Raw genomic sequence first — 27,868 nt, 5'->3', positions numbered from 1 at the left:
TACAACCGACTTAAGACATTGATTCTTTTATTCTTCAATCAATATGAATTAAAATTATTTATCACCCTTCCTGAAAATTTATAAACAGTTAATTATTTCAAAATAAAAAGCGTGTGTCTACAGTTTTGTTAAATCTCCAAAGAGAATTCTCTTTGTTGTTAAGGTTCTTCGTTGGCACTTCAGCATCAGTTTCAATTTCTATCCAATGAAATCTCTCCGTTACAACAAATTACATATCCGGTCGAATTGATACAATTAACTCAATGTACCAACTGCACCCTTCAACTACAATTTACTTGAGGTGGACTTACGGACTTAATGAAGCCTACATAACGAAAGAATTAAAATTGAAGCTTGCAATCAGACGCATCGGACGGTCCCTAGTACAGGTAAGACAGATACTTATGGGTTGATCAAACAATCATAACAAACCACGTGGCCGGAGTGATAGCTTAATAAGAATGGGAGAAAGACTCCACACCACTGACAGGTTGAATAAAAAACTTTCGATTTAATCATGTACTCCTTGCAACTTTGATTCTTTATATTCTCTGTGGTAGATGAGACCAGTTTTATTCATTTTTATTCTTATTTATAGTATCAGTCAGTCAACGAGTCCGACACGGTGACAAGTAGACTTGTAATGGTGAGTTTGGTCATATCAAACTGGAAATGTTCGGATATTTGGGTTCAAATAAAGTTTAAATGGTTCATCTTTTGAATTCCCTTTTGCCCCTAGCGGTCACACTTCTGTAATGTCAGAAGAATAATAGTGTATTATTGAAGAAGATCCTTTAGATCCATGCGATTATATATGTATATATATATTTACATAGATATGTATATATATGTATATATAGTAAACTAGGAACGAAGAAACGTGTTGCAGTCACCACACGGTCAAAACTACCAGCTTCCTCATTGAGTGAGAACTCATGCTCCAACCTTTCCTTTGGCAACCAAACCTTGGCCTTAGAAGAAGATCTCGCCGCCCTTCCTTGTATCTGCAACCAGCAATGGCGCTGGTGATACGCTGGTACGACTCTGCTTGCCTGGCCATCGTCGTCGGGGCCATCTGGGCGTCCCTGTGTATGATCAGGCGGAGCGAAGGCGGCGGCCGTCGAGGGGTCAACGACCGATCCGAGTACGAGAGTCTACTGATCGTCGTCGTAGCGGACGGCGAGGCCGAGCTCCCCGAGAGGCGCCATGTGAGCTACGAGCAGCTCTGGATGAGCTGCTGGAGAGTCGTCCACCCTGCTTTCCTACTCGTCCTCAGATTGGTCTCCATGGCCACCATGGCCGCCGTCCAGTCATGGGACATCGCCACCTACGACTCCAGCATCCTCGTGTACTACACCGAGTACGTAATCGTTTAACGTATGAATGCGTTCATAATGAAGAGCTTTAAATCTGTTAATGTTTTATGTAGTTGGCCATACATTCATCCTATATTATTTGCTAAGGTTAGTTGGAAGTCTTAAAAACCATGACTTTTAGAACTGCAAGACACATCTAATCTTATCACATCTTAGTGATATAATAATAAGTAAAGCAAATCCTGTTGCTTAAGCATTCATAAAGCATGGAGATGACATTCCAATTCAGCTGCAGCAAGTATTGGATGTTGCACTCTTTAGTGGAACCGTTATATTCCAAGCACAACTCCCAAGTTTTATCATTCATCATCCAAAGTATCAATACTTGATTCACTCCAATAAACTGCATCAATAGTAAGTGGGATTGGTCGTATGATTTTGAACCAAGAAAAAAAAGAATATGTGAAGGGTTTCATGAGAAGCATTCTTCCACTTTAGATAATTTGTGGAGCTTAAATACAACTGAACATTTGAAGTGCAAAATTGACATGGCAATATGATGAAGGTTATGGACAATCTCGTCATTCCAGTCTACATACTGCATGAGCAAAGTGGGTCAGGACTTACATGTCCATTAGTCTCCAAAGACCGTCCGATGGGATGCAAAACAACTGCTGTTTGAATCGAGCGGTTAGTTGTAATAAAGGATGTGTCCAATCCCGGAGAATACCCCTTCCAGAACCTCTCAAATGGCTTGCGATCACTGTCTTCCTTAGTTTTAATCGTTTTTATACTAATTCTTGAGGGCTTGAAGATCACCTTGGATCGCGAGGCTCGAGAGGTGGTGGGCGGAGGTGTAGCTATGGAGAGGGAGAGGGTGGGCGGAGGTGTAGCTACGGAGAGGGATCATCATCATCATCATCATCATCTAGGATTTCTTAATTTTAGAACTCCTAAATTTTAAGAAATTAATATTAATTTTTATTATTTATTTATTTTTTTTAATTATGGTAGAAGACCCTTGATATAGTAAATTAGGGATTGCCTGTTTTATTTATTTATTTGTTAGAAATTCTAGTCCTAATTGATTAAGGATTAAACAACTTTATATATATATATATATATATATATATATATATATATATATATATATATATATAATGTCTTTAACTATTTTTCTCGAGTAATAAATATAACTTAGAGTCTTTGGTCAATTTGGAGGTTGATCCTTTAAAGCAATCGAAAAGAGATTAATTCTTTTAAATCTCTGTCTCTTTTTATGAATAAAGCCTTAAGGTATTATTATCTAGTATCAGAGCCTTGAAAGAGCCCAGTTGCTTCAAAGCAAGGTCCTCGCTATCATCTTTAAGTCTGTTGGACAACTCCCTGATCACCGTCGATTATGGGTTTTCTTAACCTTCCCTCAATCTCCTCTTTAATGACATCATAGGTCTTTGACACCTACGTCGCCAACAACTTCACCTTAGAAATAAAAATTAAGAGCAGACTACAATAAACTCTTAATAATTTCAAAAAGAGTTTGCTTGGGAGTTTTAGCGAAATCAGCAAGATGAAAGTTTGGGTTTTGCCAGTAAACAATTAGATCGATCTGAAGTCACAAGAAGAGACTATCAATAGCATAATAATGACTACCCTTCCATGAAAGTAGAATTTCCTATATGGGAAGATAGAGATCCAACTAATTGGATTTCTAGAACAGAGAATTTTTTTTACTTTCATAAAACTTCATAAGATTCTAAAGTAAAAATAGCTTCAATCCAACTAGATGGAGATACTATTCAATGGTATAATTAGTACGAAACCTGTAATGGGATTCTCTTATGGGAACAATTTAAGAAAGGGCTTCTTGTTCGGTTTAGACCATCCTAATATGAGAATGTTGATGGGTAGCTTATCAAGATTTGCTAAACTTCTACTGTGTTGGAGTATCAAAGTCGATTTAAATGATTATCAAATTAGACTAAAGATTGATCTAAAAGGTAATTGGTGAGAACATTCATTGAATGTCTTAATTCAGACATTCGTTGTGAAGTTAAGGCTCACTATCTTGCACTATAACCGTTGTAATTTCTTTTACAAGATTGCATAAAGAAAAAATTAACATAAAGAATCATCAATCTAGGAGTGTTAATAAATAAGTGATCAACAAGTCAACTACTTCAACCATTCATAATTAGAATCATAATACTAGAAGATTAAACTAGAGAAACTCAAAGAAATATTAGTAAAGGGTTTGTCTTGGTATTGTGATGAAAAGTGGATTAGAGAACATTGTTGTAAGTAAGAAAATTTTTTTGATGATTGAATCGATTGAGAAGAAATCAGAGATTGAGGCTATAGAATCTGATCATAAACGTACTGATAATAATGAGATTATTAAACTTATCACATATACTATTCATGCATTAGTTAACTATTCTACTCCTCAAACTATGAAAGTAGAAGACTTTTTGAAGCATCAATCTATTATTATTTTGATTGATACCGATAGCATCAACAATTTTATGGATAACAAGATTGCTATTATTGAATTAAGGAATATACTATAAAAGAGATGATTTTTATTTACTAAAGAGATAGAGTATTTATACATGTTTTGAGGAATAGATTTTCCTTAATCAATCACTCAAATCATAATTAAATTAATTATTCAAATCTAATATTGCATCTATCATGATTAATTAAATTAGGGTCTTCTATCATGGCCATGCAAAATTAAGCTTTTATCAAGGATGTCAATTTTGATTCGATGTAATTGAAATGTTTTATGAGGGAGAGGCTTTGTGAGGGAGTCTATTAGTTGATCAGTAGTATATACATAAGAAACACGTAGTTGATGTTTGATAACTTAATCTTCAACGAAGTGAAAGTCGATGACAATATGTTTCACGCATGAATGGAATACTGAATTGGTATATAGGTAGGTGGCATTGATATTATAACATTATATTATATAAGTGAATTTGGAGTTGATGTCAAGTTTCTATAGCAGGTTGTGTTAGGATCAAGTCAGCACCAAGAGGGGGGGGTGGAGGAGGGGGCAAATTAGTGCTTTTGGAGAACTACATTGATCATGAAAATTCATACGATAAAATAGTATCGAAAAGATGTTTAAGCTTAAAGATGTTCGTAGGAGAGAGATGAAGATGTAAAGTAGTCGCAAAGTAGGTAAATAGCAAAGAAGAGAAGGCACACTAATTTTATAGTGGTTCGGTCATCGTGACGTACATCCACTCCCGATTCCTCCTTTGTTAAGGCCACCGACATCCACTAACGGTCTTCCTTCAATGGGCGAAGACTAACTACCCTCTTACAACTCTTTCTTCTTTTTACAGGTTTAGGAGACAATCTTTATAAGCTTAACACCTCTCTTAGAATGATCACAAAGCTACAGAAGGAGGAGGAGGACACTTAACACTTTTAGAACCCAAAATCTCAAGACTTTTGTTTATACTTTCGTACTTTTTCATGGAAAAAAGAGTGGGGTATTTATAGGCCCCAATGGATTAAAAAATGGAGCAAAAAAGTATCTCATCTCGAGTTTCCTGGGTACTAACATTGACACTAGGTGGTACCACCGCCTAGTCTGGCAGTACTACTGCTTGATAAAGCCTCGGAGATTGGGCTCTGGCGGTACCATTGCTTGCTTGGCAAGTAACATTGCCAGCAAGCATTAATGGCCGGTGATACTATCGCCTAGATCACTTGGGAGGCCAAGCCTCAAGCGATTCCACCACCTAGTTTGGGCAGTGCCACCATATCGCTCCAAGTGGCTGAATGGGCCATCAAACCAGTCCAATTCAGTCCTGTTTTGGCCTAGTTGGCCCCTTAATTAAGTTAATAGAATTTCTTCTAAAACTAACTCAAATTAAAGTCCTAACTGCGATAGTTAAGGGTAGAACAATTATGATACATACAATCTAAGTTTTCTGACATGTCAATTATTTAACCAAACTCTCAATGAACTTCCAACGAGCTCCCAGCAATCTTCCGATGAGCTTTTGGTGAACTTCCGGTGAGCTTTCATTGCAACATCTGATCCTTTGGTGTATCCCCTGATTCATTCGGCTCGATGCTCGATCATTGACTCTAGCCCAACATTCGATTCTCCTTTAATTGTTTTGACTTTTTCACGATCGTAGTTAGTCCTGCATCACTTATCTCAACACATGGATTAGATCATTAATTTACTAATTGATTTCATCATCAAAATTCGAGATTCAACAAGTTAGTGATCCAATTAAGTTCTATAGCAGTGGTGACAATGGCTTAGTATTCAACTTCAATAGTGGACCTTGTAATTATTTTTTATTTCTTGGAAATCTAACTTATTGGATTTATTCCAAAGAAGATAATATAGGCTAACGTAGATATTCTATCAACAATGTTACTTGCCCAATCAACATCGATGAAGGTATGAAGATGAAGTGATGAATATTTAAAAAGGAAAAGTCTATGATTTAGAGTCTCTTTTAGATACTGCAAGACTCGTTTTATTATAGACCAATGCATAGTGAAGGGACGATGCATGAATTAAGATAATTTATTGACTACAAATGAGATATTTAGACATGTGAGAGATAAGTATTATGAGGAGCTAAGTATATATCGGTACTATATGAGATCCATAGTAGGGTTGCTATCATATAATTTGAGTGATTCAGTAGTAGAGAGTAGAGTAGCAACTTCTTTGGCATTTTGTATGTTTGTCTTTGATAGTAGATCTTCAATATACTTCGTTTGAGATAAGAAGAATTCAAAAGATGTGAATGTTGCTTATACTCCTAGAAAGTAGCTTAAAGTTCATAGATCCTTGATAGAGAATCAAGCAGCTAATTGCTTGAGGAATTCCTTGATCTCCATAAGATTATTGTTTGTAACGATAATATCATCTACATTCACCGGTACTTCCTTTTTATTATCATAGAAATAACAAGATATCAGACTTGAAGTTGATGAAGACAATTGATGCAAAAAATGAGTTAAGTTCAGTATAACAAGCTATTGGAGTTTGCCAAAGTCTATAAATAGCTTTTTGTAGTTTAAAAACATAGCTTGTATATTAAGGGTTGATGAAGTCAAGAGGTTGCCGTATAAAGATATCTTTAGTTAGGGTCTCCTATAAAAATGCACTATTAACATCCTATTATTGTATATGCCAACCTTTTGTATAGTCAAATTCAAGACAAGTCTAGCCACTAGATATGCTTTGTATCTGGTAACAGATTTATTTGAGTTTCGCTTAATTTGAAAGATCCACTTATACTCGATGATTTTTTATATGTGATAAAATGGTACAAGGGTCCATGTGATATTATGAAATAGGACATCATATTCTTCACACATGGCTTTATACTAATGTGAAGATTTTTGAGCTTGGGTGATGATTATGGGTTCAATAGGTTCTAGTAGCATAGAGGTCAAGGATTTAACATGGTTTTAAAATATTATTTTTGGAGCATATTGTTATATGATATCCAAGTGCGATAGTATTATTAGGTTATGTTATAAGTATAGGAATTGGTGGAGGGTCATTAATACGTATTTGATCAGGCTAATACACTTCAGTGTCACTTGGTCAAGAAGAGGACAAAGATATCATTTGTGGTACTGAGGGGGTTGCTTCATCAGGAATTATAGGGTGAATTTGTCAAGAAGTACTGGTTAGTATGGTGAGAGGTTTATTTGAGAGGGTCTAAGATGTATTCATATAAATCTAGTGATGAATGGTTATTGGAGTGACTCGTATTGCTGAATGCCCATGGTTTTGGAAGAGAAAAGTAGACTCGATAAATATAACATGATATGATATAAAGAATTTTTTAGTTTGAGGATCATACCATCAGAAAGCATTATGTTCGAGATAATACCCTATAAAGATGGATCTTAGTATTAACTTAGGTGAAGCATAGGAGCGTAGCTAGAGATAACATAAACAATCAAATACTTTAAATTTTTTTGAAGATTTGATATTTTATGAAATAGTTTTTTAAATAGTGACTAGTATTGTAGGATTGAGTGAGCATGCGATTATTAAGGTGTACTATAGTTTGAAAGGTACCGACTAAAAGGTTGGTGGCATAGAGGTTTGGTGTAAAAAAGTGAAACCAATTTAACTATATGTCAATGTTTTCATTTGATAATAAGGAGTATATGGTGGTGACTTGAGATATTATATACCATAAAATAAGAGGTAGGTTTTTAGAGCTTAGTATTCACCTCCTCTATCGGAGTATACTATTTTAATAGTAGACCGAAAGAAATTCTCAATCAACTTTTTAAGGTAGATAAAAATTATAGAGAATTTAGATTTATGTTTGAGATAGTATAATCATATATACTTAGTAAAGTAGTCTACGAAAATAACATAAAATATGGAATTGTCAAAAGAAGTGGTTGGAGTAAGGTCCTAGACATTGGTATAGATAATTTCAAATAGTTTAGGACAGGATATGGAAGACATTTTAAAAGGTAGTCTATAACTTTTATTTCTAAGGTAAGCATTACAATGAGTTACATTTCTACTTGATTTGAAAATTGAAAGAAAGTAACGAGAAAGTCACTATTGTTGAATGAAGGATAATGGATGACCAAGGCGATGATGTCATACATCAATTAGAGCAGCAATTAAGGTAAGAGCGGTTGGCTAGGTGATTTGTGAAGTTAACGGTCACTCATAGATGACTCCGAACCAAGAATGCCCCCGTGCTCAAATCCTTTATAAGAAATGAGTTAGAAAAAGACTCAATAGAGGTGTTATTTTGTTTGCAGAATTGAGAAATATAAATAAGGTTCCTTTTAATGTAAGGTGCACACAAGACATAATAGAGTGTAAAGGTGTTAGTGTTTGAACTAAGTGTTGTGGAACCAGTGTGAGTAATAGGGATTTCATTACTATCACCAATGATGATATCTTTATTACCTCTATAGTTGTTGTGAATAGATAAATTCTGTAAATAAGATAATAATATGATGAGAAGCACCAGAGTCAACAATCCAATTATTTAGATGAGTAATCCGAATAGTCATGATGTTTGGTTAAGACTAATTGGATGTAGCAGTAGGCTTAGGTCGAGACTAATAGACTTTTACTACGTGTCCAATTTTTCCATAGAGCTAGAAAATGACTTTTTATTGATTATTATTATTAGGATGCTAGAGCTACTGATAATTATAATGTAAGTTATTTCCTGAGTTATTTAGATTGAAGCTGCCACTATGATTGAAAGGTTGATAGTGTAATAGAGGATGACAACTCTATGTGTTACTCGTGTTCAAAAAGCATCTTATTTGGTTCTTTATTGAAATTCTGGTTACTTTGATTGCACTTTCTTTTAGATTTTTAATTGAATTGAACCATAATAGTTGTTCTTGTCATTTTCTATTCTCTTTTCAGATATATTTCATGATTAGTCAACTTGTCATATAGTTTTTTAAATAACATAAGTGAATCTCAAGCCCGAATTGCTATTGCTAGTTCCTTATATTCGTTTCCTAGGCTATTAAAAGTATGAACAATGATTTTTTTATCACTCAAAGGATGACTTATTAAAGCCAAGTCATCTATAATAACTTTTATATTTTGCATATAGCAATAATACTTCCCTTTGGTGTTGTTTTAATCAAGATAGATAAGAGAGTTAGCATGCGAGTATGAAAGCAATTGGCGAGGGTGGTTTATAACTTTGACCATACTTCTACTATAATGTTGCACGTGTTGAATCTCGGATGTTGATGATGAAACCAATTGACAAGTGTTATTTGGTCTACGTTTTTAGTGACGTAGGATACTTCGATTAGGATGAGACAATTAAAGTAAGAAGAATTATGTTGGGCTAGAGGAACATGTCAGAAGATTGAAGATCGAGCCAGAGGATTGGTCGACGTATCGATAAAAGGCTTCGGGCTATGGATTCGGGCATCGGGCCAAGAAGAGCGGATATTGTGCCAAGAATATTGAACGAAGCGTCGAGGGACCAATGACATGCCAGACAATATGATTCATACGTAGTATTAATTGTCTAGATTGAAGTATATTTTTACATGTGTAGGATTAACTACGATAGTAAGGCATAAAGAAAAATGAAGTCTCGAAGTCAAGGACGCGATTTCGTTGGGAGTTCAAGAGTTCGTCGGAACTCCGGACATTCGTCAAAAGTTTTATCGAAACCAGCTGAGAAGTCTCGAAGCTTGCTAGAGAAGCTCATCAGAACTTGCCAAGAAGATCATTATGAAGTCCAGGAGCTTGCCGGGAGTCCGTTGGAACATTACCGAGAGATCATCGGAAGTTCGCCGAAAGCTCACCGGAAGAAACCAAGACTTACGAACTTGTTTAGCTTAAGTATATCTTAGATTTCGTAGTTAGCATGTAATTAGGTTTGGAATTGGGCCAACCCAATTATGGGCCAGTTGGGCCTATGCAAGGATTATGTTGGGCCCGATAAGAGGCCCAAATAGTGACCCAAGAAGTGACATCGTCATGGCACAATCTTCGAGACTATGTCAAGCGGTGGTACCGCCGGTCTGGGCGGTGGTATTGCCCAGACACAGCCTTCGAGAGGCTGCAGGCCATGTTACCACCAGTCTGGCGCCAGACTGGGCGGTGCTACCGCCCAGTGCAGTGTTAGTATCAGACTGACAGTGGCGGTGGTATCGCCCGGACTTAGGAAACCCTGGATGAGATATTTTTAGGCTCCAAGTTTGAATCAACTTGAGGCCTATAAATACCTCTCTCATCCCTAGTTAATAAACACAAACATAGAGAATTTAAAGAGGGAAAAATGCTATTGTAATCTCTTGTGAGAATCCTCCTCTTCTAGTCTAAGTGTAAGAATAGTTTGAGAGAGGAGTGAGTGCTTGTAAGGGTTATCTCCTAAACCCGGTAAAAGGAGAAGAGGGTTGTAAGAAGGAGGTTGATCTTCTCCTATTAAAGGAAGATTGATAATGGATGCTGATGGCCTCGATAGAAGAGGAATAAGAGGAGTGGATGTAGGTCATGACGACCGAACCACTATAAATCAGTTTGCATTTCTGTTTTGCTATTTATCTTAACTATAAACTGCCTTCCTTGCTTTATATCAACTACACTTCTGTATGCTTTCAATTTAAAGATCTTTTCGAAATGGTTTTCATCGAAATCGAATTTTATCGTACGAAGGTTTTTCAAACCGACGTAATTTTTACCGTTGCACTAATTCACCGACTCTATTCCTAACAATTAGTATCAGAGCCTATTTTTCTCATTTGGTTTAACACCTAACGAGAAATGGCTCTTTTCGGCTTTTAAGAGGGTCACTCTCTTATTCGTCCTCCCTTATTCAATGGGACGGACTACACTTATTGGAAAACTCGAATGAGAGTTTTCTTACTTTTCTTGAATCTTGATTTATGGAATATTGTTGAAATTGGATTTCAAAGGTCTTCTCTTCCAATGAACCATTGGAATGATCTGGAGAAGAAGACTTTTTCTTTAAATGCTAGAGCTATGAATACTCTATTTTGCGCCTTAGATAAAACTGAGTTTAATCAAATTTCTATATGCGAAATGACTTTTGATATTTGGCACACTCTTGAAATCACACATGAAAGCACTAGCAAAGTTAAAGATTTGAAAATCAACTTTTTAATGCATAATTTTGAACTTTTTCAAATGAAACCAAGTGAAACCATTGTTGATATGTACACCCATTTTACGGATGTCATCAATGGTTTAAAAGCACTTAGTAGAAGTTTTTCAAATTTTGAACTTGTAAATAAAATTTTACGTTTTCTTAATAAGAGTTGGGATCCGAAAGTAACCACAATACAAGAGGCTAAAAACCTAAACAATCTACCACTTGAAGAACTAATTGAGTCTTTGATGACCTATGAAATGACTAATGTGGCACTTGACGAACATGAGAACCACCTTCTAAAGAATATGAAGGATTTCGAGCTTAGAACAATTGAAGACCACTCGAGCATAAGCTCAATGGTGAACTTGAACTACTCATTAAATTTAAAAAGTTAATGAAACAAAAATTAAAGAACAAAAAGAATGCAACTACTGTTATGAACACAAGAAGAAGGAAGCAATCTTGGACGAATCAAGCTCATCCAAAGATGAGGAGAAAATCAACAAAGGCGAGGTGGCAAACTACGCCTTAACGGCTTTCGACGATAAGGTAATCAAAATTCCCTTAATTTATTTCGAAATTATATAATATTTTTTCATGAGTTATTTTTTTTTAATTTAGTTTAATTATTTCTTAAAAATTACATATTTAATAATATAATGAAAATATAAAAAATTATGGGATCATACTTACCTTTCTAGTGATTTTAAAAATAATCATATTTTATGATAAAAAAAATAAAATGATTTTGATTAAAAATACCTTATGAAATCATGCTTGATGAAATAATGTAATGATGATTTGATATCATGCTTAATGAGTTTATATAGAAATGATGCATGATGATCTTTGTGATTTTTACCGTAAGTATTATGCTTGATGATTTTATATTTAAATTATGCATGAGACTTTGAAGTTATTCATGATGAAATGTTGCTTTTTTTGTTTTAAACAAAATGGATAGTTTTCATACAAACACTTAAGCATATTGATTTGAAATCATGTTTAATGGTTTTATAATTCGAAATTATGCATGATGAATCTTGTGATTTATGGATTATCGATTTTTACCATAATAAAAGTGGCTTATTGATCTTTGTCATAATAAATCTTGCACTTTCATTTTAAACGATGATATATATTTTCATTTGGCATAAAAGGACAAAGGTAACAACTTAAAATGAAACATCTCTATCTTATCGAGTTTTGAATAAGAGATTGAAATATATCTTTATATTATTTTGAATCTCTTGAACTATGAAAGTGATTTTGATGATTTGATGATTTAAATTTGAATAATTTTTTTTATCCAAATCATGATCTCGATTCCTTGACATTTACAAATTAAGATTTATTATGAATCAAGATTTTTTTTAATCATTCTCCTATGATTCTACTTGGTATTTTCTTAAGAGGAGATGTTCTAAATGAATCATGATTTTTCGAAATTATAATTTTTATGATTCATAATGAATTGAGAGATATTATACATGAATCGAGATCATTTATGTGTTTTCTTATGACATCTTTTTGCTATAAGAATATCTTCATCTATATCATGATCTTGAATTCTCGATATTGATACTTGAAATTTTTCTATGAATCAAGATCTTATTTTTGAACTCCTATGTTTCTTTTTGTTATTTACTAAAAATGAGATTTGTCAAAGTGAATCATATCTATTGATATGCATGAATTGAGATCTTATTCTCCTACTATTCTTTTTTCTATTCATCAAAAAGAAGATTTATTCTAATAAACCATGATATGCTACTTGATATCTTTTAAGGTTTATGACTTGAATTTTATTATGTAAAATTCCTTGTATTCATGAAGTATATCTCATCACCAAGTTCTTTTTGATATTCTTCATGTGATGATACAAATGCATGCAATACTATGATTTTGACATTCATGACTTGATTTTTCATCTTTATTGTTTTACCCTTGTTATGCATTGAAAATTGTTGTAAAGGGAAAAAAAGATACAAAATTGTATTCTTCCCTTCTTTTTGACAATGACAAAGGGGTAGATAGCTAGCTTACTAGCTAGCTTGGACATGTCAAGAAGATGCAAAAACTTACTTGCTTGCTTGCATATCTAAAGAGAAGATGCAAACGTACTTCATGTAGTTTGCTTCATGTAAAACATTGTATCTTGCTAGCTTGTTATCTTGCATTATTTTTTAAAAAATTTGCTAGCCTTCGTACTTCAAAGAAATGTAACACTTGCCAAATTGCTAGCTTGCATATTGTAAAATAATATAAAATTTTACTAGCTTGCACTATGCAAAGGAAGCAAAAATGGCACTTCTCAAAAGAGAAGAAAGAGCTTGCTATTTTGAACATCATTAGCTTGCCTATCTCAAGAAGCAAAACTTGCAACTTGCACATTACAAAAGAGACAAAAATAGCTAGCTTGCTTGTTCTAAAATTTTAAAAAAAATTTGCTAGCTTGCATATTCTAAAATTTTAAAAAAAATTTGCTAGCTTGCATGATGATAAAACTGGAGAATTATGATGCAATGTATTGAACTTATATCTCAAACAAATGAAAGTTACACTTTTCCTTTTTGTTGATGACAAAAGGGGAGAAGTATGTTGATGTTATGCATGATTTTAATCGTGACATGTTTGCTTGGATTTTTGAATCCAAGAGTTTTCTATCAATATGGCATATTGATAGGGGGAGTTTGTTTAAACTCCGGGAGTTAAGGTTAACTCCATCATCAATTGGTTGTCATTATCAAAAAGGGGGAGATTGTTGAATCTCGAATTTTGATGATAAAACCAATTGATAAGTGTTTATGATTTGGTATGCATTTTTAGTGATGCAGCATGTTTCGATCAGGATGAGACAATTAAAGCAGGAAGAATCATGTTGGGTCGGAGGAACATATCAGAAGATTGGACGTCGAGCTGGAGGATCGGTCGACGTATCGACAGAAGGCTTCGGGCCATAGATTTGGTCATTAGTCCAAGAAGAGCGGATATTACGCTAAGGATATCGGAGTTGCGGAGTCAACTGGTCGATTGGGTAATAGGCCGTAAGAAAGGACGATGTGTCGAAGAATCGGACGAAGCGTCGAAGGACCAATGACATGTCAGACAACATGATTCATGCTTAGTATTAATTATCTAGATCGAAGTATGTTTTTACATGTGTAGGATTAACTACGATAGTAAGGCATAAAGTAAAATGAAGACCTGGAGTCAAGGACACGATTTCGTTGGGAGTTCGAGAGTTCGTCGGAAGTTCTATCGGAACCAGCCGAGAATTCTTGGAGCTTGCCAGTGAAGCTCATCGGAACTCGCCAAGAAGATCGTCCTGAAGTCTAGGAGCTTGCCAAGAGTCCGCTGGAACATTGCCGAGAGATCGTCAGAAGTTCGCTGGAAGATCACCGAAAGCTCGCCGGAAGAAACAAGACTTACGGACTTGTTTAGCTTAAGTATGTCTTAGATTTTGTAGTTAGCATGTAATTGGGTTTGAAATTGGACCAACCCAATTATGGGCTAGTTGGACCCATATAAGGATTGTGTTGGGCCCAATGAGAGGCCCAAACAGTGACCCAAGAAGTGGCACCGTCGTGGCACACTTTTCGAGACTGTGTTAGGCAGTGGTACCGCCTAGACACAGCCTCCGAGAGACTGCAGGTCGTGGTACCACCAGTCTGGGTGGTGGTACCGCCCAGTGTCAAGCGTTGGTACCGCTAGACTAGGTGGTACCCGGTGGTACCACCCAATGCAATGTCAGTGTTAGACTGACACTAGCGGTGGTACCGCCCGAACACAGGAAACCTGGGATGAGATATTTTTAAGATCCAAGTTTGAATCAACTTAAGGCCTATAAAGACTTCTCTCATCCCTGGTTAACAAACACAAGCACAAAGAATTTAAAGAGGGAAAAACGCTGTTGTAATCTCTTATGAGAATCCTCCTCTTCTAGTCTAAGTGTAAGAATAGTTTGAGAGAGGAGTGAGTGCTTGTAAGGGTTGTCTCCTAAACCCGGTAAAAGAAGAAGAGGGGTGTAAGAAGGAGGTTGATCTTCGCCTATTAAAGGAAGATCGATAGTGGATGCCGATGGCCTCGACGGAAGAGGAATCGGAGGAGTGGATGTAGGTCAGGACGACCGAACTACTATAAATCGGTTTACATTTCTATTTTACCATTTATCTTAACTGTAAACTGATTTCCTTACTTTATATCAACTACACTTCCATATGCTTTCAATTTAAAGATCTTTCCGAAACGGTTTTTGTCGAAATCAGATTTTATCGTACGAAGATTTTTTAAACCGACATAATTTTTACTGCTGCACTAATTCACCCCCCCTTCTTAGTGCTGACTCTATTCCTAATAGCATAAAGATATTAGTAGTGCTACGGAGCCAGCAACTAAGGCATGAATTACTTATAAAATAAGATGATCCTATCATATCCATAATTTATGATCGAGATTTATTATTGGGTTAGGTTCTCCTATTATTTGGATCTTTTCTAGTGGACAATTGAAAGAGCTGTCAATGTAGCCTAATAGATCTTGTACAAAAAGGAGATTGGAGAATTATGCTTGCCCAGATGCATAGTTATCGCCTTTGGATAATTTGAAAGAGATTAGAGTTGCAACATTGATGGATATAAGTCTTGTATATTAAGAAGAATTATTATTTCCTATATGAACAATAATTGGAGCATCAAATATAGATGAGGACATGTTGAAAATATACACCAATCTGGTGGATGAAACTTATAAGTGGATGTAGTGATTTAGTTGAAGTCCGTCAGCTTGATTTCTAAAGGGTTATTGGAGTTGACAACGATGTGCACATCCGAGGCTGAGAGGGCCAAGAGAAGAATGCCAGTAGTAGCACCAAGTTGGCCCACGAGAGGAGGTTGCGAAAGGAGTATCAATAGGACAGGGCTGGTGGTGGGCGCAAGGAGTGGAAGGAGGCTATCAGAGCAGGCCATAGCAGAGAAAACCGTCAACGTAGGGAGTATAAGGAGGCTATTGGCTGCACTAAGTCATATCAAGGGAGAAGAGGCGGACACTCGGCTTGCTTGAAGTCTACTAGTGAGGAAGATCAATGACGGTAGAGAGCAGCCACCTAAGGAAGAAGAGGTAGCAATATGAAATATGGAAGTTTGTGATGGGCAACTGTAGTGAAGAGGAAGGGGGCGCTCACCTCCTATTTCTTCTCAATGGTGTTCGCCTCCTACAATCCACTGGTGAGGAAGACGTGGGGATGGTAGTCAAAGGTGAGCTTGTTGGTGACAATGCTCGAGGTAGTGAATGAAGAAGGATTATTAGGTCCTTTGTGAAAACACCTTCGTCCACCTCTGGTGCCATTACAAAGAGGACGGCTCGGGGTGGATGGTGTATATCGGGCAGGAGTGTTGGCGATTCATGATCCCGACCCAGTTACTGATCCTGCTAGTGTTCATTGCTAGGCTTAAGGTCCATCGGTTTGAAGTTCGTTGATCAGATCAACAATGTTATGAGTAGAGTCTATCACCGAGTAGAGGAGGCTACCTAGAGGAAATCAACACCATTATGGTAGACTACTTCTACTGAGCAAGATGCTATAATTTAAGAAAGACTGTCAACTAGAAGTTTTGCTATCTTGCTATCACCGATGATATATGAGGAAATCGATCGACGGGTGGGCATTATTGATGTAGATCGTGATAAGTAGATAAGATTTCCTCAAGGCAGTTGAGGAAATCTCTAAGCAGTTGAGAAAAATCCTCCATGCTGAATGTGTATAACCTCCCTGCTGAGTGTGTATAAATAGCTATCAAGAGCTCACTATCAAAATGAACTAGACAATTACATCTTATACATTTCATAGTTTCTTCTACAACTTCTATCTTTCTATATTCTTCGTTTAATTTTTATCATGTGTATAACCTCCCTGCTGAGTGTGTATAAATAGCTATCAAGAGCTCACTATCAAAATGAACTAGACAATTACATCTTATACATTTCATAGTTTCTTCTACAACTTCTATCTTTCTATATTCTTCGTTTAATTTTTATCATGGTATCAGAGCAAGAAATGGAGGTTGTCCCAAAAGGCAGAGAATAACGAGAAAGTAATTTTTGCTAGATAAAAGGGGAGGGATGACCAAGACGACGATGCCATACATTAACTGGAGCTACGATTGAAGAGTGAGCAGTAGGAAGGGTAATTTGCGAAGCGGATGGCCACTCATAAATGTTGTCTTTGTTCTGGCCCTGGACCAAGGATGCCCCCGTGCTCAAATCCTTAACAAGAAAAAAGTTAGGGAAGAATTCAATTGAGGTATTATTTTGTTTACAGAATTAAGAAACAGAAATAAGGTTTCTTTTAATGTTAGGTGCACACAAAACATCATCGAGTGTAAAAGTTGTGGTAAATGAACTAAGCGTTGAGGAACCAGAATGAATAATAGGAATTCTTTTACCGTCACCAATGATGATATCTTCATTTCCGTCATAATTATTGTGGATGGACAAGTTTTGAAGATCAGAAGTGATGTGATGAGAGGCACTCGAGTCCACAATCCAATTGGGTTGGGTAGGAGTTGGAGTAGCCATGAAATTCGCCTGAGGCCACTGTGATAGAGCAGAGAGTCTAGGGCGAGACCGACAGACTGTCGCTGAGCATCCGACTTTATCATATAGTTGGCAAACGACTCGTTGGTGGCTTGTGAAGTCAGGATGCGATGGCTGAAAGTTACCACCTTGATATGGATAAGGGGGGTTTGATCTGGGCCCCATAGGGCTAGGAGGCAACTTAGCCAAATCGTTGTTGACGTGCTTATTGTACTGGTTGCCTTCCTCTTGGATTTTTGATTGACCTGAGCTGTAATAGGTGGTCCGGGCAACCTATCATCATGCTTCAAGTATGTCTCATAGTCGATCAACTTATCATAAAGTTCTTCGAATGATATTGGTGAGTCGCGTGCCCGAAGTGCTGCTGTCAGTTCTTTGTACTCGCCTCCTAGGCCATTGAGGGTATGGATTAGGACTTCTTCATCACTGAGAGAATGACCTATCAAAGCTAAATCATCGATGATAACTTTGATATGTTGTAGATAATCAGCAATAGTACTTCCCTCTTGTTTCGTTTTCATCAGATTGGAGAGAAGTCCGAGCATACGAGTACGTGAGCGATTTGCCAAAGTTGTTTGTAACTTGCACCATACTTCTGCAGCAGTCGTACATGAGGATATCAGCGGGGCAATGGATCTAGCAACGGAAGCTTGAATAGCTTGGAGGATGAGGCGATCTTGACGTAACCATAGTTTATGGGCTGGATTTGGCACTGGACTGGGTTCATCTGGGATGTTGATCATTTCAGGTGGACACTGGAGAGAGCCATCAACGTAACCTAGTCGATCATAGCCAAATAGAAGATTAGAAAGTTGTGCCCGCCAAGATGCGTAGTTGCCGCCTTTGGATAATTTGAAGGAAATAAGTGCTGCAGCATTGATGGTGATAAGACTTGAGAAGTGCTTAGAGTCCCTGCAGAAATAGGGACAGGAATATCGGAAGAGGAAAATGAAGACATCCCAGATATTTTGTGGTGGTTTAAGTGATCTTTACAAAAGATGTAAAGATATAGGAGGGATGGAGGAGGAGAAAAGTAGATCGATGCACTGCAAAGGAGGCTGCAACGATAGTGCAGAGGAGGCTGCAGCGATGGACTGCAGAGGAGGCTGCAACGATGCACTACAGAGAAGGCTGCAGCGATGCACTACAGAGGAGGCTGCAGCGATGAGCAAGAAATCTGCAGCGATTAGGTGAAAAGAAAGAAAAAAAAAATCTGTAGTAGTTACAGTTGTAGAGAAATTGCTACGGCAGAGGGAAGCGGCTGCAGATAGAAGCTGTAAAAACTGCAATCATTCCTATTACCGCAGGAAGGCAGTGATGGCTGTGGCGGTAAGGATGGCGGCAGCAGCACTTCTCGCTCGAGTGAGATGTGGGAACGAGGAGGAAAGGTCGCTGACCGAGGAATAGTTGCAAGGACGACGGAAAAGCAGTAGTAGAAAGCCTTTTCTTTTGCCGTCGGAGTTGGAGAAGCAACAGTGATGAGTCGGCAGCGAGAAGAGAGCTTGCTCTAGGCTCTACCAATGAATCACTTAAATTATGTGATGGAAGTCCTACTATAGATTCGACTCAATATCGACAAGTCCTTGGCTCTTTACAGTACTTGGCTCTCACCCGTCCAGATATTTCATTTGCCGTCAATAAATTATCGCAATTCATGCATCGACCATCTACTACGCATTGGTCTGCAGTCAAACAAATTTTACGGTATCTTAAAGGGACTCTTAATCATGGCATTTTTCTTTGCAAAAATACTTCACTCCATCTCCATGCTTTTGCTGATGCTGATTGGGCAGGGAACTTTGATGATAGAACTTCTACGTCCGGATACATTGTTTTCCTTGGAGCTACTCCAATCAGTTGGAGTTCAAAAAAACAAAAGACGGTTGCACGATCTACAACTGAAGCTGAATATCGTGCCATCACCACCACCGCTGCTGAACTTAATTGGGTCACAAATCTGCTCAAGGAACTCAACGTCAACTCCACAGTTATTCCTACAATATATTGTGATAATATTGGAGCTACCTACTTATGTGCTAATCCAGTGTTCCATTCCCGCATGAAACACATAGCCATTGACTTCCACTTCGTGCGAGATCAAGTTGTCAGACATCAACTCCGTGTTTCTCACGTACATACAGCTGATCAACTAGCAGACTCACTCATAAAGCCTCTCGCCCGTAAACTTTTTTCATCTCATCGGTCCAAGATCGGCATCCTTGATGGAAGCTCAATCTTCGGGGGGCATGATAAGTAGATAAGATTTCCTCAAGGCAGTTGAGGAAATCTCTAAGCAGTTGAGAAAAATCCTCCATGCTGAATGTGTATAACCTCCCTGCTGAGTGTGTATAAATAGCTATCAAGAGCTCACTATCAAAATGAACTAAACAATTAAATCTTATACATTTCATAGTTTCTTCTACAACTTCTATCTTTCTATATTCTTCGTTTAATTTTTATCAGATCGATGGTAGTAACAAGGCAAGCGTTCGATGTAGAGGTGAGCCATTGTTGTTGTAGTGATGGTAGGACGATCGATAGAGAAATTGCTGGTGAGCAAAGGGATCACCGAGGAAGAGAGAAAACTAATAACAGAGAAAGGAGAGATTATTATCGTTAGACAACAAGAAGGGGAAGGCTCGCTCAAGGCAAGATATGCATTGATACCATATTGAATTGAGAAATATACTATGAAAGAGATTATTTTTATTCATTAAAAAATGAGTATTTATATAGGTTTTGAGGAAGAAAATTTTCTCAATCAATCACTCAAATCATAATCAAATCAGTTATTCAAATCTGATATTACCTCTATCATGATTAATTAAATCAGGATCTTCTATCAGCTACATGATTAGCCTATCATATTAAACATTATGATAAGTTTGAGGTGAAGGTTGCTGATCGGCAAATTTTAACTTATGATAGTAAGTGTTCCAAAATGAAGCTTGTTATGCAAGACCAAGAGTTGCTCATCGATTTTTTCTTATTAGCATTGGAGGACTATGAGGTTATACTTAGAATTGAGTGGCTATTGACTCTAAGTAATATTTCTTAAAAAAAAATTAGATTAATTATGAATTTTTTTATCAATGAAAAGTAAATGACCCTAAAGGGAAAGCATGACAGTAAAGTTACAATTATTACTAGCCATAGAATAGAGAAGGTTCTTTGAAAGGCACACTATAGATTTTTGGTATAATTATAGAGCATTGAAGAGGAAGCTATAGTACTTGAACAAGATGAAAATATTCAATCATTGCTTAGAGAATTTATAGATGCCTTTACAAAACTAGAAGGAGTTCCACCTCTTCAATCATATGATCACTGGATTCCTTTATGCTTGGGACTAACTAATATTCGACTCTATTGATATTGACAATTCCAAAAGACAGAGATAGAAAAAAATATTAATAAGATGCTTGAGGCAGGAGCCATAAGTGCTAGTGTTAGTCCATACTTATCTCTAATCTTATTAGCAAGGAAGAAAGATGATTCTTGGTGAATGTATGTAAATTATTGAGTACTCAATAAAATAATATTATAATGAAAGACAAGTATCTTATTCTAGTAGTGGATAAGTTACTTAATAAATTGAGAGGTGCACAAGTTTTCACTAAATTGGATTTATAGTCTAGTTATCACCAAATTCTTGTACATAAAAATGACTTCTAAACTGCTTATCACTCGCAAACAGATGAGCAGATTAAAGTAGTGAATAGATGTCTAGAAATCGTAAATAGATGGACAAATTGAAGTGATGAATAGATGTCTAGAAAACTATCTCATATGCTTTGCTAGTGATACAAAAGAGTGGATGAAATGATTGCCTTGGCCAGAATGATGGTATAATATCACTTATCGCTCCTCTACTAAAATGACTCCTTTTGAAGCGGTTTATGATCGACCCCCTTCGATGATTACAAAATACATGCTAGGTTCTTCTAAGATTGATCAAGTGAATAAGAAATTACTTAATAGGGATAAGATTATTTAATATCTAAGAGATAATCTCATAGTCTCATAAGCTAGAATGAAGTAGCAAGCTGATAAGCATCGTAGTAAGTGAGAGTTTGCAACGGGAAATTAAGTTTTTCTTCAACTTTAGTCTTACAAGTAAACTTATATAAAGATTCAATCTTTTATGAAATTATCTCCTTGATTCTTTGGGCCTTATAAGGTGTTGGAACGTATTGGATCAGTTGCTTATCGCTTGGACTTATCAGCAAGCTCTACGTACATCTAGTTTTTCATGTTTCTTGTCTTAAAAAGATGTTAGGTGAGAATGATGTTATGCAATATTATTTGTCATATATTTCTTCTATCAGTGAGGTTCAAATTTTGCTTTAAGTCATACTTGATCGATGTGATGTGATGCGTCATAGATATTTTATCACTAAGATACATGTTCATTGAGTCAACTTACTAATTGAAGATGTCACTTAGGAGTCTTACAAAACATTAGGGGAGAAATTTTTAAAATTTATTGTTGCTCAACATTAATGACAAGGCTGTTTTGGAGGAGTGAAAAATGTTTGGATTCCTTAATTTTAGTGATTTGATATTAATATTTATTTTTTTATTTAATTTTTTTCTAATTATAATAGGAGTCGTTTGATGTAACAAATGAAAGATTATTATTTATATTTTTTTTGTTAGAAATACTAGTCCTAGTTGACTAAGGATTAAATAACTATATATGTATAATTTCTCGAAGGAATCAACATCCAATTTGGAGGTTGATTCCTTCGAAGTGGCTGCTGTTCCAACTGGTTCTCTTTCGTGGGTTCAGGGCGTTCTGCTTTTACACTCAGTGAGGCTTCCTAAAACCAAAGCCTTGTTACCATGAATGCATGCTTCATTTCTTTATATTGTTTGAACCGATCTGTTCTTTCTCCATTTTTTTGGATTCGGTTGGACAGTTCATTGTGAGATGAGTGACAAATGATTTGTTCTTTTGCTGGAAATGAACAGATGTCAGCTACGAAAATTGAAATTATGATGTGGATTATTACTAAGCTCTTGAGATGGTAAAAGTAGTTTACTGCTACACCAGAAATTTGACAGTAGGTGAAGAACTCCGATCATGTTTTGATGTTTCAAACCAGGAGCAAGCAGATGGAAACTAGCAATTTAGATTTAGGTCTAGTTTTGTTGATAATAAGTGTTAGGTAGGTAGTAGCAAATGAGTATTTAGAAGTTGATTTGCAGTACAATGACACCTTTAGAAAAGTGAATAGTCAAACAAAATAATAAAGAATTTATGGCCTATGCTAATATAATAATATATAAAAAAAATTTGGGAGTACAACGAAATGAACAGCTTGAATTAGGTCCATCTGGTTTCTGAGAATAATTTTGTTAAATGACTGACTTTTGTGCATTGCCCTTTTCTTGAACCCTACATTTCAGTGACTTTGATATCCTGTCGGTTGTTGCTTTTGGATGTCGACTAAGGAGTCCCTTAGGAGAGAAAAGTGACCTGTAACTGGGCATTGCAGACACAGGGAAGATGCTTATTTACACAAGAGGTGAAGTGCCAACAAGTAGTAGCCATGTAACAGAGAGCCCGGCAGATGTGGTGGTTCTAGGATGCAGTCTGAAGAGAACACCAACTAGAATAGAGTAGAAGTTGGATACCAAAAGAGAGTATCCAAAGAGTTTAACTTCCAACTGTCATTAGTGTTACCTCTTTTCATTATCACATTTCTCCTTGTCCTTTTTTTGTTTCTAAGGTTTTAGAAACCACAGGCATCTGCATTTCAAATTATTATGCATGTGTGAAAGGAAGGAGCTGCATTCGATTGCATCCATTCATCATCTAATCTTAATTACTGATGTCCTCTTATGTTCAGCTAATCTGTTAGTTATATGCCTCTTTATTTTGTCTAAGAAAAAAGCAGTTTATTTATGTTAAAAAAATAAATAAATTTTCAGTTGATTTTTCCTGGATGAATAATCTGCAGGTGGACATTTGCATTAGTCATCATCTATTTCGCGGTATGTTCCTCGACCGTTGCATATTTTAAACCAATTACAAATTTGTTCTGACATTGTCTTCTTCTTCCTTCCTTTTACTTTGAGAGTTTTCATTTTACTCTCTAGACAGCTTAGGTAGTTAATTTTTGTATCTTCTGTATCCACCCCCTCCTCCCAAACACACAAAAGAAAACTAACCCAAAAAGAATAAAGAAAAAGTCATACTAATCGAATCGTTTTATGGTGCAAAGGAAACCGAAATAGGTTAGAATGATTTCTGGTGTTGTTCCTGCCTGCTGTAGATCGGAACTGTCATATCTGCTCATGGCTGCTGGCTTTACTCAAAGAGATATATCACACCAGACGAGGAGGCCGACAGATTATTTAATGCTGATGGTCACCAGAACCGTCCTGTGACTTTACCTTTGAGAACCAACAATAACATGAGTGCAGTAAGACTGCAGAGCTATCATGAACAGGAAGCTGACGATGAAGGAGCTGGATTTTGGGTTTATTGCATGCAACTTGTCTATCAGGTTAGTTAGTATCTCATAACATGTTTTTATTTTATCACTTCAAACCAGAAGCATGAGATGTTCAGTCTCTTTCATGAATCTTAGTGTCAAATATTCCAAGTTACTTGTAAGCATTCATCAGACTCTTTCATGATCTGCTTTTTCCTCGTATCAACTCTTTCTGTTCTATCACGAAGAAACGGTAGCATGAGGCATACAATACACGGTCAGGTAGGGGGGGGGGGGGTCTTATTGTCAATCAAATATTCCAAGTTACTCATAACCTTATGTCAACACTTGCTAGTAGGAGTAACCAACGGTGGACTGCTGAAGACTTGCAGTGTAAACAGCTGTGTGTTTCTGACATTCCATCTTTTAGCCTCTGCCTGTTTCTCAAGGGTGGATCCAAGATTATAGTAAAATTAATAAAAGGGCATTTTACTTTACGTGTCTAATTATTTGCTCTAACCAGAAGTATATGCTTATTAACCTCATTACTAGTATCACAGGAGTTGTATAGCTTTTCCACTTCAGATTTTTTGTAGCTTTTTCAGATTTGTAATCGATTTAAGATTTGAATAACCTTCCAAAATAGTTCTTTTTCCCCAGCCTCTGCAATCGTACTATTTTCAGTCAAATATATAAAACTTATGGTTACCATTCTCAATTGACAGACCAGTGCAGGTGCGGTAGTGTTGACGGATGTCATCTTTTGGGTTCTCATAGTACCATTTTTGTCCACCGCACATTTTGAGCTAAATGCTGTGAGTATCCTGAACTGAACTGAACTTGCATTGCATGGGGGCAAAAAATTCGATGACACGAATCTCTCTTTATACTTGTTCTGTCTAATTATGAGTTCAAGAATCAATTTACTTATTACTATTTTCTATTTTTTTTTTAAAGAAAATTGGAATGTAAATTGGTCTCTGTATTATTTACGTTTGATTTGGATTGATTCTACAGACTAAAGTTTCCCTTCCTACTTACATTATCGGTTAACTTAACCATTTAAGAGAGATCATGTTATTTGCATTTTTCTCATTTTCTTCCCCAAGTTGGAAAGATTCAATCAAAATCCTCTCTGCTTTCACAAGTTTGGTGCACACTAGATTTACCTGTCGTTGCGTGGAATATTACATCATCTTATGGTTTCGGTATGGCATTTATCCTATGTTTCATGCTTTTATTCAACATATGCTATAATTTATTGCCAGTTTATATGTTTGTTATATAAGAACTTCAGATTATTTGTCTTCATTCATTCTTTGAACTATTTTATGACATGAGTGATGGTTGAAGGAAAACCACAAGCTCACTCTTCTACTGCACCCACACAGTTAATCATACATATAATGGAAATGCTGTAAAAAAATGCAGAAAAATGATGGCATAAGAAACATAATAAAAATGTTCTACTAAAGATAGATAGTTATTGTATCGCTCTAACAAGGTAATCATTATTTTCATAAATTCTTGCATCTATTTAGTTCACTAGTCGTCTTCCTTTCATCTTTTGGTATACCATCTTTGATTTTTGTCGATAGTTGTCCAGTGTCATGTATGTCTCTTTGTGGATGCCATTTACCAAGTGCAACTACAAAGAAATCAAAAGACTAGGATGTCAGCCTTCTTCTCCCAAGGCACCTGACAAGCCATTTATGCTGTATCCCATTTTAAGCACTTGTCTTTTCAATTTGGCTCTTATTGAACTAATGGAATTTTTGATCTACAAACACTTTTTAAGATTACTAGCAATTACATTGCTAGGAAGTATTACCACTTTTCACATACATAATATTCCTGGATTTGAATCTTGGTTTTTGTTTCACAAAAGTTGGCTTGGAGACTGTGTTCTATACGCATGTAGAACTCATCAAATAATATCGTGTTGCTGGTTACATTCTTCCCGAATTGGGAATCCTTGCCTGCTTTTATTGATTTCACATTTGCCATAATTCTTCTAGGTTCTACATGAAATCGATTAGTTTCCTTGTTATGCAGTGTGGACTATCCTCGCTGGTTTCTTTTCATGTGACATATATGACCATTTCTTTACATTAATTAACCAACATTGCATGACAAATCATGTCATGTAAGTGGGTTAAATAGATCCACAGGAGGAAGAATAGGAGGTAGGACACCTGAAACTGACTGACTATCTATCTGAGAACATAAACCCTTACTTGAATCTGGATTAAGCCAAGTCAGAAGGCTCAGCCACCCAAGAGAACCCAATCCACTATCATCCTTGTTCCAGGATATTTTAGTCTTCATGTGATATTACGCTATTGTTAGGATGGCACTAATATTCTATTCATATGAGCTTTTATGGTCCAAGTTTCCTTGCTCACTCAAGTCCTTTCAAAATTGGAAATTCTATGAAATTGTTCATCTGTTTATTGTGAGCCCTTTTTATTCACATATCTAACAATGCTTCCTATTTTTAGATCTACATTTGCCTGCCCTGTAGGCAATGTTTCAAATATTCAAAAAGTTTGTAGAGCATCACGAGCTTTTAGAACCACCGGAAATTTACTTCAACTTGTCATAATTTTCTTTTTGTTTGTGTTTTGCATAAAGTGAATGATCTGATTTGGTGCGTATTGTTAAATACATCGTATCGTTTGTGGCATCATACAAGCTTTCATATAACATACAAGTGTTTATGATTTGATCTCGATAGGGTAAAGACTATCTTGTTACATTTTTTTTATTTTGGAATTTATACTTAAAAGTGTTTGTATTTGAAAATAGTAAATATTTGGCTTTGAAGACTATCTTACCATAAATCAAGAACCTCTTGTACTTTTTGAAATTTGAACAGTATTATTACATTGGAAGGACATCTGGATTTATTATGACAAATCTACAAAGTGACTTTGTGATATTTTAATTTTATTTAAGCTCGTACCCTTTTTATCGTCTAAAAACTATGACATGACTTTTGCAGATAATGGGCTGCATGCATACTCTGAATGCTGTGTTTCTTCTGGTTGATACTTTTCTCAATAACCTGGTATGTGTAAGTCAATCATGTGCTAGTTACTCTGTTTTCACATGCATGCGAGTCTAAATTACATTCCTTTTCAGAAATTTCCATGGTTTCGAATGGCATATTTTGTTCTCTGGAGCTGTATCTATGCGATTGTCCAGTGGATTCTGCATGCTTGTGGTTTTACTTGGTGAGGATATCCTACTTCAACATTGATTGATGTGGTTTTACTGTCGGTACCTTAGTAGTACTCGATTTTCTATTACCTAATTGTTGGATGATGGCAGGCCTTATGTGTTACTTGTAGAAAATATTAGGCCTTCAAAATATCTTCAAATGTTATTATTATTATTATTATTTCAATTTTAGGCTATTAATATTCATGTGGCTTTTATATGACCGACCATCTTTACCTGATGCTTTGTCCAGGTGGCCTTACCCTTTTCTGGAGCTCGATTCTCCATGGGCACCTCTTTGGTAAACTTTTATTTCACTAAATATGATTGATTCTCCATTTTGTGCAAATTAATTAATTGTGATAGCTTATACACATCCACACTGCAGGTACTTGTGCATGGCACTGATACATTTTCCTTGTTACGGATTGTATTGGTTGATTGTGAGAGCCAAGCACTCATTTTTCCCTAAATTTTTTCCAAATGCTTATGTAAGGACAGATTAGTGAGTTTCTCAGATACTAAGCTAAGGTCTCGCTGTAACGAAAGTTCAGCTTCATTGTAGCACATGTAGATTACAATTTACGAGCATGGAAAACTATGCCTAATGAAGCTGATGCGAACCACATGATTCGAGATGCTCTCTTCTTTGACACCA

The 27,868-nt window shown here is 36.2% G+C and overlaps 1 protein-coding gene across 1 annotated transcript; it reads left to right on the top strand.

The window, feature by feature from the left end:
- The first annotated feature begins 927 nt into the window (after positions 1–927).
- Positions 928–27,868, top strand: LOC103968896 (uncharacterized). The gene is made up of 8 exons (XM_009382248.3): positions 928–1,360; positions 23,512–23,545; positions 23,827–24,060; positions 24,714–24,803; positions 26,993–27,058; positions 27,133–27,224; positions 27,464–27,511; positions 27,599–27,868. Exons 1-8 carry the CDS (start codon positions 936–938, stop codon positions 27,714–27,716), a joined length of 1,107 nt encoding a protein of 368 aa, XP_009380523.2. The 5' UTR covers positions 928–935; the 3' UTR covers positions 27,717–27,868.

This window comes from Musa acuminata, chromosome BXJ1-2 (genome assembly GCF_036884655.1).
Source record: "Musa acuminata AAA Group cultivar baxijiao chromosome BXJ1-2, Cavendish_Baxijiao_AAA, whole genome shotgun sequence".
In the NCBI taxonomy this organism is placed as follows: Eukaryota; Viridiplantae; Streptophyta; class Magnoliopsida; order Zingiberales; family Musaceae; genus Musa; species Musa acuminata.
This window is presented reverse-complemented; position numbering and strand designations above follow the sequence as displayed.

Coding starts and splice junctions, on each gene's coding strand:
- LOC103968896 (XM_009382248.3), top strand. CDS start 936: ATGCTCCAACCTTTCCTTTGGCAACCAAACCTTGGCCTTAGAAGAAGA. Junction 27,225..27,463: donor CATGCTTGTGGTTTTACTTG/GTGAGGATATCC, acceptor TGCTTTGTCCAG/GTGGCCTTACCCTTTTCTGG. Junction 27,512..27,598: donor TCTCCATGGGCACCTCTTTG/GTAAACTTTTAT, acceptor TCCACACTGCAG/GTACTTGTGCATGGCACTGA.